Consider the following 11,918-nt stretch of genomic DNA (forward strand, 5'->3'; position numbering starts at 1 on the left):
TCGCCGGAAGTCGTCTCGCAGCCGCCCGGGCGCCGCCGAATCAGGAGGCAGCCGCGGTGGGATTCGGCGCCTCCGGCAGTCTGGCTGCCCATGTAGGCCTCCGCCGGGTCCTTAGGCCACCGCCCGCCGCTGCTTGCTGGCCCGCCCCGTTGCCACCGCCTCCCGGCCCCGCCGCCGCCCCGCACTGACCCTGTCCAGCCGAGCTGTCGTCGCTGCTGGCCCGTGCAGCGTGCCTATGCCGCTGCTCGTGGTGTTCGCGTCGGCTGCTGCCCTCCTCTGTCGCTGCTGGCCGGCAAAGGAGCACGTACCGGGGAGCTCGGGCTCCGGCCATGGCGACCACGGGAGCGGTGGCAAACGACACCGATCGAAGGGGAAAAATAGGGGGATTGGGAGAGGAGCTCATCACGGGGAGGATGCCGCGCTCAGGGAGGTCGGGGAGAGCTTGATGGCGACATATTTGACGAAGGCGGCCGACGTCCCGAGGTTAAGAAGACGATCAAGACGATTTTACATCTTCATTTTGGACCATCTGTTGGAGTTGCTCTTTTGGACCATCAATTTCGACCATCTGTTGGAGTTGAGCTTTTTTCGGAGCTTCAAAACGCTCTTTTTAACGGTCCAAATTTTACATCTCTGGTTTTGGACCGCCAAATTTTAGACCATCTATTGGAGATTGCTCTTATGTTATATTTGACATACCCAAGCAGTCGATAAAAAAAATGGATACGAGGACGAGCAGCCATAACCAGTACTGCCATACACACATAATAAAAGCCGTACATATAACAATCTTCAAACCAAATAAGCATTCGATCAGCTTCTTCTACAGGCGACACAAAATAGCTTGGTATCGAACGGTTTGCTGATAGGAACCATCTAGCCACAAGAAAGTGCAACATAACTCCGGGCAGCATCCTTGGTCTTACATTAGCGCCACTCTAAATCTTTCTACGGCGCTAGCATCGAGGATGCCATAAGTGGTGCAAAGGTTAGGATCGCATGGTCCCATGATCGAATTCATAAAACGTTCTACTTCCTCATCGGTGGCCTTGGTTGCTCCGAAGTTCAACTTGGGTGGTTCCATGAGTCGCGCCACAACAGTTGGATCGTCAAGGCCCTGATGGAAACAAATGCACAAGCAGGAATTGATCAACCAACTAACCAACATCATGTTATTATATACCTAGCACACAAGATGAAGCGTCTTTACCTTGAACATTTGTCTTACCCTCGCTTCCTCAGCCTTCCACTGTAAAAGACGTTCATTCAATTAAAAACGAACACAGCAACAGAAAATGTCAAACGCCAGCTTACCAGGAAATAAAAACATCACACTTACGTCATCCATAGTCTCTGCGACCGCTATATTAGGACCAAGACATTCTCCCTTCAAGTTGCAAACCTTTGAGTGACCACCAGCATATGCATCAGCATTGGGGTGCTTCATATTACTTTCACAGCCGTAGCATTGACCTTCGTTTAAGGAAAGAGAGGAGATAAGGACCTTTAAATAATGATAGCTGATTAAGTGAAGGTAATAATACACATGGATGTGCATGAACTTGTTTGAGATATCACAATGCAAAGTTCAAGGATAATCGATAAGATGACACGAGGCACAAACAAACAAACAGGTCAATTCAGAGATCATACACTAAAGACATAAACGTTTAAACTGTATTTTAGTAACACATGATAAGAGTATAAAGTACCGTTATCAAAACGGTCAACCATGGAGACCTTTAAATAAAGAGAGGAGATAATGACCTTTAAACAATGATAGCTGATTAACTGAAGGTAATAAACTAGTTTGAGATATTACACATGGATGTGCATGAACTACTTTGAGATATTACAAGAATAAAATCCCACGAGGCACAAACAAACAGGTCAACCATGATAAGAGTAAAAATACGGTTTGAAAGAAAAAAACGTTTGAACTAAATTTCAGCGACACTTGATGAGAGTACAAAATACCGTTATCAGAAGGATCAACCATGCAGGTACAGCTGACCACCAATTTTTTGTCTTCTCCTGGCATACGTTTGACTTCAGAAAAGAATAGATTGTCGGCGGTCTTTGCTCCTTTGGTCCTTGTAGTGAAATTAATATGGTAGTAGAGGCAGTTGCCCTCATATATTACTTCGTAGCACACAACATCTTTAACTTCAAACGCAAGATCCTGAGATAAGAAGAATGGATCCCATCAGCGACTAGTTGTTAGATGAACGAATAGGACAGTCGTATAACACAAAGCAATACAGGTAGCATGATAAAGAGTAAGGACAGGAAGGAGGACAAAGAGCAAACCTTGAAAAGATTGTGATCCTCGTTATACTTGTCCACCAAAGCTTGAACCAGCTGGAGCATCCAGCAACGGCTTTCATCAACCGGCTCAGATTTCACGTACATCTTCTTTGAGCCATCAGGCCAGAAAAGAGAGTCCCGTATACCCCTCTCAACACTAGCCTTACCCACTTCATAGAACTCAGGTCGCTCCTCGCACCTAGTTTAGATCAGAGATTCCTTCATGGTTAATATATTTTACTTTCACAAACAGTGGAGTGTACAAAGAGGTACTGGCTATAGTTTCAATGCTATCATCCGGAAATAGGATTAGGGACAAATAGTATGCATGCAGGATTGTTTTAACAAGGATCAAACAGCTCGCACATGTCTTCTGGCGTAGCTCATGACATTAATCGACCAAAACGAAAGAGACCTACATACAAAATTACAAAGTGGTAGCACATATAGCATCTATATTAATTTGACGCACTACTTCAGCAACTCTCTCACAAATACAGTTAAAATGTCTCCTTAACTTGAAGTGGTCTCAGAACAGGAACTTAAAAATTAAGGCAGTTCGGTGCGTCATTTTGTTTCTTCTGTATGTATGAAAGTACCAAATTTTCTATAATCTAACTAGGGTTCATTCGTTCTTCTCCTGATTAATTATGCAAAAACTGTAATCACCTTTGGGGCTTAAAACATAGAAGGAAAAAGCATTAATTGGAACTTGTTTGACTATATTATCAATTGCAAGCGTGCACGCAAAGAAAAGAGTTGAGAAACTTTACATTATTGGATCCCGACGGTCATGAAGATAGCGATCAATGGCATTGTTAACTTGCTCTAAGCTCTGAAATGGCCCACCCACATGAGGATATGTGTGGAAATATCCATGAAGATCGATCCTGGTGTAAAATGTGAGCCCCCAATCACACTGGTATCGGACCCAAATGGTGCCGCGCTGAGAGGACGAGGACGTGGCAGTGATGGACAATCCCTTCAATGTTGTAACATCAACCAAGTTGTTTGATGGCGAGACATCCGGCTGCTGCAGCGTTTCTCCGGATGCAGACTCAACCACATGCTCCTGAGACCTGAAGCGGAACAGGCAGATTGGATGAGCAAAACAAAAATTATCTTAGGCGGTGAATGAATAATCCATGGTATCATCGTGGCAAAAGGTTGATAAGAGGCCTGAAATCGGTGTGAAATACGGGCTGGATTGGTTAGTTGCTGCTAAATTCTGCGCTGCCGGTGTTGGGAAAGCCAAAATTTGGCAAGTCTCGTGATTGGTTTGCCAAGTATTGGCTCGAAGCCAATTGGATGCAAAAAAAATATTGGTGAGCAAAAACAGGAAGAGTACCAAACCAACCATTCCCTGTACAGAAACCCTTGTTATCCTAAATCCTCCATTGATGAATGAACGATCGAAGCAACAAGCCGCCATTGACAAATGAAACAATTTGACTTGGACTAAACATGATGATATGTAACAAGATGGGGAGGCTGGGTGGCCATACGGCAGTTGGCTGAGCTGTTTCCGAAACAAATTGGATAACGAGGGAAGCCAGGTCCATGATGATGGCGATTCCTCCAATGTTGCAGTCGGCTTTTGCTGCTCATCGTACCAATGTTGCGGTCGGTGGCCATGGCGGAAGAAGGAGGTTAGGGTTTCTTTCCCGGGGAGAGGAGGAGAAGCGAGATGGAAGGAGGTCGACGGTATGGTATGGCCCACTTGTCATCAGGATACATACACACACAGTTCCCCGAGGCCCCGACGCATCCACGCCGGCGGCGACTGGTGACAATGCCGGCGAGAGAGAGAGAGAGAGAGAGAGAGAGAGAGAGATGCTTACATCGAGGCAGGATATGGAAATTGCTCCAATGCCTCCCGTCCCGCTACCGTACCTACGCTCCAAACCAAATCGATCCCCGCAGAGCCGATCATGGGACATGATGTATAGACTATGGAGGGTTCGAGTCGGTTCCGAATCGTAGCACTAGTCCAGTTTCCAATCCTTCACAAACACGAGTTGGCAGCGATTTTCTTTTCGCTAGGAACGTTCGCCAGGAAATATTACCGTTTCCTTTTTATGTGTTGCTAATGCACCCCTGTAATCAATGGATTTGCTCTCTTAGAACACCTAATAAAATCGGCCGTGTCAAATTCTCCTCAAACATCCATGGACGCGCCCAGTTAGTAACCGGACAAAAGAAAAGAGAAAAAATAGTGACTCAACCAAACCCTATATACGCGGGTTGTCTGCAAATTTTCGTATTGGGAACAAATATAGAAAGGATACGAGGGGTCACGTCCGTCACGTAGGACGTGACCCAACTCCACCTTTTCTCTTTTTTTATTTTCTCTCTCTTCATCTTCACAGTTCACATGTAAGTGATCGAATATATACGAAAGAAATAAAGAGTATGACTGTATGAAGAACAAATAAAGGCTCAAAACGGATAGGCCGGACACTAGTTGGTACATCCATGGCCATTGAGGGGGAATGGATTTGCTAAATTCAGTTGTAGATGCCATCACAACTAGTGTACAAAGCCAATTGATAGACCAGTTTTTTCGGAAAAACTTCCGATCTTGTGAAGATTTTTTTGAAAATGAGGATAACCCGTGATCAATGCATTGAACAATTTACACAACCATCTTTATTATATTATTGTTCAATATATGTTGACAAAAATAAATACATAGATGTCGCTACACCTACTAGCTTCATGATGTGCAATGACCACGCATCAACACACACACCATATAATCCAGTAGCCTCACCAAGCAGCCCCATGACAACTCGAGATCACCAACCAGTCTAACAGATCGGTGGTCTAGGAGTGCACGTGGTAGGATCTCACAGCTAGGCTGCAATTACCATTAACATGTTCATGTTTCTGTACGCGCTCGTGGCTGGTGGTGATGGCTCACGCAGGTGACATTTGGTTTCCATGAACCACGATCTGCAGTCGAGCGGAGGCTCTCAGCAGGCAGTGGCGGACCTAGCCCACTGGGCCAAGGTGGGCCAATAGTGCAATTTACATATACATTTATTTCGTTTCTTTTTTTTATTGGCCTTTATGCTATAGTACAATAGTGGCTATTTCCAGATCTCAGGGTGGGCTGTGGCCCACCCTGTCCACCCCCTACCTCCGCCACTGTCAGCAGGCAATAACTTGTGTTTTCCAGTTTCCACTCGTGTTGACGGAGGCGGTGGGAGACAGATGATTGTGTGGGATGTTTTTCTTTCTCTTCATATGGGAGACGTACGATTTTAAAAGCGGAGGTGCGTATAAGAAAGAAAAGACTCTTTGTGTGGGAGAAGAACGGCTTTAGAATTGAAGATGGCCTAAGAAAGAAAAGGAAGAAACGAAAAAAATTAAAGGGGTTTTTCTAAATGAGCATGTGATAGGCCAAACTAAATATATCACCTCTTTTTATTGGCGGGTATAAATAATACGAATTCCAATTATTTCTACCAAATACATTATATACTATTTCAAAAGGTAAACCAACAATAAGAAACCATTCAAATGTCATCCTCGCGAGTGTGCGAGCTCCTTTGCTTGTGTTTATATAAAGAGCAAGAAGCAGAAAATACTTGTTGGGAGCTAAAAATATAGTCTCTCCGTAAAAAAAAATATGAGTGCGTTTAGATCATCACTAAATCAAGATGGAGGGAGTACTTGTTAATTTATTTTTGAGAGCTGCAAATACTGGCTTTTTTTTAGCAAAATACTCACTGTAAAGAAATATAAGGGTGATCTAAACGCTTTTATATTTTTTTACGGAGGGAATAGTAGTTAATGGGAACATAGAGAGAAGGACAAATACCTGACCCACGAGAGCATGGGCCGGCCCATACGACACCACTCCTTCATTCCTCAAATCATTTCTTGCTCTTCCGCAAGCCGAAACCCTCGCTCCGCCGCCGGCCATGGCCGACCCGCAATTTATCCTCGGCACCTCCATCTCCGAAATGCTCACCGGCATGGAGCTACACGGCGAGGACCCTCAGAAGCTGGACCTCGGCACAAACTATCTGCTTTACTTTGTGTACGACTACCTTCCGCACCCGCCGGTCTCCCCCACCGCCACCCTCTTGCCCTCCGGCTTGGCGTTGGTCCCCGACGGCGTCGACCGCATCAGCCGCCTCTCCGATGCGGTCCTCCGCGAAATCGTCTCCCGCCTCCCCGCCAAGGACGCCGCGCGCACCGCCGCCCTCTCCTCGCGCTGGCGCCCCCTCTGGCGCGCGGCGCCCCTCTCCCTTGTCGACAGCCACCTGCTTCCGGACGGCGGCGCGTCCGGGCCGCAAATCCTCGGGGCTCCCTCTCCCCGCGCCGTCACCGCCGCGGTGTCCAGCGCCCTGGCAGCGCACCCGGGGCCCTTCCGCTGCGTCCACCTCACCCGCAGCACGATGGAGGAGCACCGGGGCGAGATGTCGCGCTGGCTCGACATCCTCGTTGCCAAGGGGGTCCAAGAGCTCGTCTTTGTCAACCGCCCTTGGCCGCTAGACCTGCGCCTCCCCGCCACGATCTTCGGCTGCGCCTCTCTCACCCGCCTCTATCTCGGCGTGTGGAGGCTCCCGGACACCGCCGCCGTACCGCGCGGCGCCAGATTCCCCAACCTCAAGGAGCTCGGCCTCTGCATGAATGTCATGGAGGACCATGATCTGGCATTCATGCTTGAAAGAAGCCCCGTCCTGGAGTTCCTCGTCCTCATGGGGAGCCAGACCGGAGTGCGCCTCCGCCTTGTCAGCCATAGCCTGCGGTGCGTTCAGCTGGGGTTCACCATGTTGGAGGACATCGACGTGGTGGATGCCCCTCGCCTGGAGAGGCTCTTTCAGTGGCAAATTGTCTCTCCGGGACAGGTCGCCATGAACTGCTCTTCCAGGATCAAAATTGGCAGTGCACCTAACCTCCGTGTGGTGGGATACCTTAAGCCAGGAGATCAAGAGCTGGGGATTAGCAACACCGTCATCGTGGTACTCCCAATCTATGTATCTGTGCTGATACTCCCAATCTATGATCCCAAATAGTTTATCTGACCTTGGGTGCATCATTTACAGGCTGGGGCCAAGGAGAGCATTGTCCCTAGTGTCCAAATTTTGGCCATAGAGGTGCAGTTCGGCCTCCGCAATGCTGTCAAGAAAGTGCCTGGCTTTCTCAGATGCTTCCCTAACCTGGAGACGCTCCATGTCTATGTAAAACTGGTTAACTTGCTGCATTGGCAATTTTGCAATACTAGTTTCTGTGTTATAAGATATACTTAAAAAGAAAACTTATTGTGTATCTAGCATGGTCAGAACTGTGGATCAGATTAATCAAATATCTAGTTCCTGAACTTGTTTGAGACTAAAGTCTTAGTAGTTGTTGTTGCTTATAGATAAAATACCTGAACTAATGTATGCACTGATCGATTTCATCTGCAGCCCCGCCGCATATCTGAAGAGTCCACTGGCAAGGTCAATCTGAAGTTCTGGCAGGAGGGCGGTCCCATGAAATGCGTCGTGCAGAGCATGAAGAAGGTGTTCTTCTATGAGTTCCAAGGGTCGAGAAGCGAGCTTGGTTTCCTCAAGTTCATCGCGGAGAGAGGTCGGGTGCTGGAGCAAATGGTAGTTGTGGTGGCCAGCAAATGTTTCTCCTCTGGCGAGGATAATGTGAGGGCCAAGCTGAAGCCTCTAACGAGCGCGAATTGGAGCAGCAAAGCTTGCAAAGTAGAGTTCTCCAAGAGCCCGCACACTGAATCTGGAAGTCCTATTTACAGCAACAAGATAGCTTCTGATTTTGGGTTTGCTGACCCTTTTGACCTCCTCGAGTACCACTAGATGCAGAGAGGATCTCTGTAAGTTAGTAATTAGTAGCACTATGCCAGTGCCTCTGGTGCTGCAAGACTGTGGTGTTCTTGGACTTGGCAGCATTTCTCTTGGCAAGCTGTGGCCCCGCCTTCGTAACAAAACTCATTCAAGCTCAGCTGCCAAAACTGCTGTCTATCACCTTCGTCCTAACAAATAATGGCCAGAAAACCTTTTTCTGGCTGGACCGCTGGCTCCAAAACACCCCCCTAGCTGACGCCTTCCCGAGCCTCTACCCCCACTCCACAAACATTCACATCCCTGTGGTAATGATCATGCGATATGGGTTACAAGCAAACCTGACGAACAGGCTAACCGCGGCTGCTACACGCGAACTCGCTGCTCTCTCCTTGTTGTTGCAGGACTTTCAGCTTACTGACGCCCCGGACGAACGGTTCCTGACCCATGGCAAGGGATACTCCTCCAGGCAGGCGTACCAGCTCCTACTTCAGGAGGATATTGAGGACGACCACGCGGCGCTGATCTGGCGATCCAGAGCCCCTCACAAGCTCAAAATATTTGCTTGGTTGCTTTTTCGTGGACGGCTAAACACCAAGTGCAACCTGTTTCACAAGACAATCGTCCCTGATGCCTCCTGCCCGCGCTGTGGCGGCCCATCTGAAGACACTGCCCACCTGTTCCTCCTCTGCCCTCACGCAGCTCGGATTTGGGAACGGTTGGGTCTCTCCCCATCGTCAAGATTCCAGGACCTATGGCTACTACCGGTACCCGCTAACTTAAATGGTCGCGTTTGGCCTGAGGTGCTACTCATGATACTCTCCAAGATATGGGATTCTAGAAACGCGGCTGCCTTCCGTAACGAATCACATTCTGCCATCCTCACTGTGAGGAACATCTGTAATGATCTTGAAATTTGTAATAACCGCTTCAGAGACCCGGTTGACAAGGCAGTTGCCAACTCTTGGCTGCTGTTCCTTACCTCACGGCTAGCCGTGACCTTGTAATTCCCCGCGGCCCTTTCTGGCCTTTGAGTAATATACATACAGGTGGGGATCCTCTCCCCCCCCCCCCCCCCCCCCCCCCCCCCCCCGGTGATTCCTCAAAAAAAAACATGATGAGGTTGTTTGTGCCAATAAGTGGCTGGATTGCTGGTGGGAGTAACAGATTGAATTGGATAAAATATTTGTACGAATAATTTCTTCAAGTCTGTTCCATCTTCACCTTATTTTCCTTTTTGGCTCGCAGTCAATTGTGTTCCATCTTTAAGTCTGGTGGGAGTATGCTCTTTCTGGTATGTCCAGCTACAATTTCATTTATGCTATCAAGTTGTTGTAGGTGGCATGAATTAACTTGGTATGCATTAGCCGTTGGCGGCGTGCATCGTTCCACAGGCTCGCCGTGCCGCAGTGAGTTTTTTTGTTGTTGTTGCGAATAGCGCCATAGTGAGTTAGGAGTGCCCTTGAGGATGTTACCGCACACTGTTAGCCATGAATGGTGAAAGAACAGTCCAGTTAGTAGGTGTGCTGCAGGAAGGTGCTGCTTCCAGATGTTCTTTTGCCTAGCTTAAACTATTAGAAATGGTTTGCTGTAATTGCTTCATGGAAGAATCTGAATGATTTTTTTTTAGACAAATCTGAATGATTTATATAACAGCGTGTGATACAACTCTTTGCTGCAAACGTACACTTGAAGCTAAATGGAGGCTTCAGTCTCCGTTGTGTTTTGATCTGAATTGGCAATTTGCCTTCAGATGCTTCCTGTGTACGGTGCTTCTAAATTTTAATGTAAGGAAGGTGCTTCTAAATCGAGCTTCAAACTAAAGGGCCCTCTGTGTAAGGTGCTTCTAAATTTTAATGTAAGATGCTTCTAAACTCATGTTAGGTTCAGTGCCTAAAGTGGCGGACCCCGGTGAAGAGGGGGTAGACACCGTACCTGTTGCAGCAGTCGACGACGTCCTTGTCCATCGTGCTGCCGCCGGTAGAGGTCAGCAAGAGAGAACCGCCAAGTCGGGGTCTTGGTCTTGTACAACTCAACCACCTCGCTGACCCCTTCATCGATCAGGAAATTCGGGACTCCTTTCTTCAGCCCAGGCCCTGATGGTTTCGCCCGTCCTGCAATCGCAAGTTCTTGCACTGTCAAATGCTTTGTTCTTGCCTTCTCCCTCCAGAATTGCCACTCCAAAGCGCTTGACAAGCTTCCCTACGCCAGACTAAAACCCCTCATCCTTCTTCTAGTTCATACAGATCAAACCGGCTTTATCTCTGGTCGAAACATCACAGAAAACTTTTATCTATGCGGTGGATATCATCTTTTGTTGCCACTATCGAAAAAGCCAACTATCATCTTCAAGCTTGACTTTTTTAAGGCCTTCAACTTTATCTCCTGGGATGGACTATTTGCAATCCTATACCTCCGGGGGCTCCCTCCGGCTTGGTCTTCCTGAATTAACTCTCTTCTCTCCTCTAAAATGGTGGTCCTACTAAATAGGATCCCGGGATCCTGGATCAACCATCGTTGTGGTTTGAGCCAAGGGGATCCTCTCTCCCCTACCTCTTCCTCATGGCTGCCGATCTACTTCAACGTTTGATCCTTAAGGCTTTCGACCCAAACTCTCTCTACCACCCCATCGACCACTCCCTCCCACCAGCACTCTGCAATATGCAAACGACACCTTAATTATGGCTCACGCTTACTTCGATGTTACTACCATCCTCAAGGGGGTCCACCTTGATTTTGTTGTTTCCACTCGTCTCTCCATAAGATTTCCTTCCTCCCTATGCACTCCCCCGGGTTCCATCATTGCCAAATTTTCCTCCCCGTTTTGATTGACCAACGTTCCTTAAATGTGAATCGAACACTGGCTATGCTACCCGCATAGCCAGGGCACTCGCACGCATCGCGTCGTTGTGAGCCGATGAAACAAGCATATGCAAATGCAGTTGTCCAAAGAGAAACAGAAGGTAAACCTTGCTAAATAAATCTTATCAAGGCAGAGAGCAAGGAACAGAGCGGAGGAGTTAGAGCTGCAGCTAGCCAAGCACACCCGTCATGACCCATGCCATGTCGTGTCGTTAACAGAATCTCTTCACAAGTGGTCTTGAAAAAAGAATCTCTTCATGAAACCCAATCCTTACAAAGTTACAATTACTAAGCTCCCTATGAATAGAAGCCTATAAGAGCTCCAAAGTTTTGTCCTCGGAAGTGGACCCTGTCTTTAAGGGTCTGGTTGGATCATGGGTCCCACATGAAAGTATTGGAACCGACATTTTACTAAAGTATTTTTCAAAAACTTTAAAAACACTCATAAATTTATTTTATTTGTTAACTTAAAGAAACACTGATTTTTAAAAATATTCACGAATTTAAATAATGTTCTTGATTTAAAACTTCTTCACAAATATCAGAAAAAATATTCATTGGTTCTACAAAATGTTCACAAGTTTTATAGTTGTTCATGATTTTTTTAGAAATGTCACAACTTTTGAACAATATACGGGGATTAAAACATGTTTCTAAATCTAAAACATGTTCACGAATATGAAATATCATCATGGATTGTTAGAAAATGTGCACAATTTTGCAAAAAAAAACTTCTATGAATTTTAGAAAATGTTCAATAATTTAAATTATTGTTCCTGAATTTCAAAAAGTATTATTAATTTTGAATACATTCGCTAATTAGAAAAAAGTAAAAATATATAAAATGGAACATGAAAACAAATATGAGAAAAGTCGAGAAAAAAGAAAAGAAAAAATATCGAATGAAACCTTTCCAAAACCGGAAGGATCGGACCACATGGCCAA

At 46.6% G+C, this 11,918-nt stretch overlaps 2 protein-coding genes across 3 annotated transcripts; one reads left to right on the plus strand and one right to left on the minus strand.

The window, feature by feature from the left end:
- Positions 1-734: 734 nt before the first annotated feature.
- LOC123058843 (uncharacterized) lies at positions 735-4,267 on the minus strand. Its single transcript, XM_044481521.1, has 7 exons — positions 4,149-4,267; positions 3,081-3,386; positions 2,311-2,506; positions 1,978-2,182; positions 1,340-1,473; positions 1,211-1,249; positions 735-1,117 (listed from the first exon to the last, which is right to left on the minus strand). The coding sequence occupies exons 1-7, from the start codon at positions 4,238-4,240 to the stop codon at positions 923-925; spliced, it is 1,167 nt and encodes a 388-aa protein (XP_044337456.1). The 5' UTR covers positions 4,241-4,267; the 3' UTR covers positions 735-922.
- A 1,894-nt stretch (positions 4,268-6,161) lies between these two features.
- On the plus strand, positions 6,162-8,271 carry LOC123062727 (F-box/FBD/LRR-repeat protein At1g13570). 2 transcript variants are annotated; one of them, XM_044486364.1, is made up of 3 exons: positions 6,162-7,283; positions 7,368-7,502; positions 7,731-8,271. In XM_044486364.1, the coding sequence occupies exons 1-3, from the start codon at positions 6,237-6,239 to the stop codon at positions 8,124-8,126; spliced, it is 1,578 nt and encodes a 525-aa protein (XP_044342299.1). In that variant the 5' UTR covers positions 6,162-6,236; the 3' UTR covers positions 8,127-8,271. The 2 variants fall into 2 exon arrangements, with proteins under 2 accessions (XP_044342299.1, XP_044342300.1); XM_044486365.1 differs by having other exon boundaries at positions 6,162-7,280.
- The last annotated feature ends 3,647 nt before the right edge of the window (positions 8,272-11,918 follow it).

The sequence above is a fragment of the Triticum aestivum genome, chromosome 3A, assembly GCF_018294505.1.
Source record: "Triticum aestivum cultivar Chinese Spring chromosome 3A, IWGSC CS RefSeq v2.1, whole genome shotgun sequence".
NCBI lineage: Eukaryota > Viridiplantae > Streptophyta > Magnoliopsida > Poales > Poaceae > Triticum > Triticum aestivum.

Coding starts and splice junctions, on each gene's coding strand:
- LOC123058843 (XM_044481521.1), bottom strand. CDS start 4,240: ATGATCGGCTCTGCGGGGATCGATTTGGTTTGGAGCGTAGGTACGGTA. Junction 2,507..3,080: donor GACCGTCGGGATCCAATAAT/GTAAAGTTTCTC, acceptor GATCTAAACTAG/GTGCGAGGAGCGACCTGAGT. Junction 2,183..2,310: donor AGGATCACAATCTTTTCAAG/GTTTGCTCTTTG, acceptor TTCTTATCTCAG/GATCTTGCGTTTGAAGTTAA.
- LOC123062727 (XM_044486364.1), top strand. CDS start 6,237: ATGGCCGACCCGCAATTTATCCTCGGCACCTCCATCTCCGAAATGCTC. Junction 7,284..7,367: donor TTAGCAACACCGTCATCGTG/GTACTCCCAATC, acceptor CATCATTTACAG/GCTGGGGCCAAGGAGAGCAT. Junction 7,503..7,730: donor TGGAGACGCTCCATGTCTAT/GTAAAACTGGTT, acceptor TTTCATCTGCAG/CCCCGCCGCATATCTGAAGA.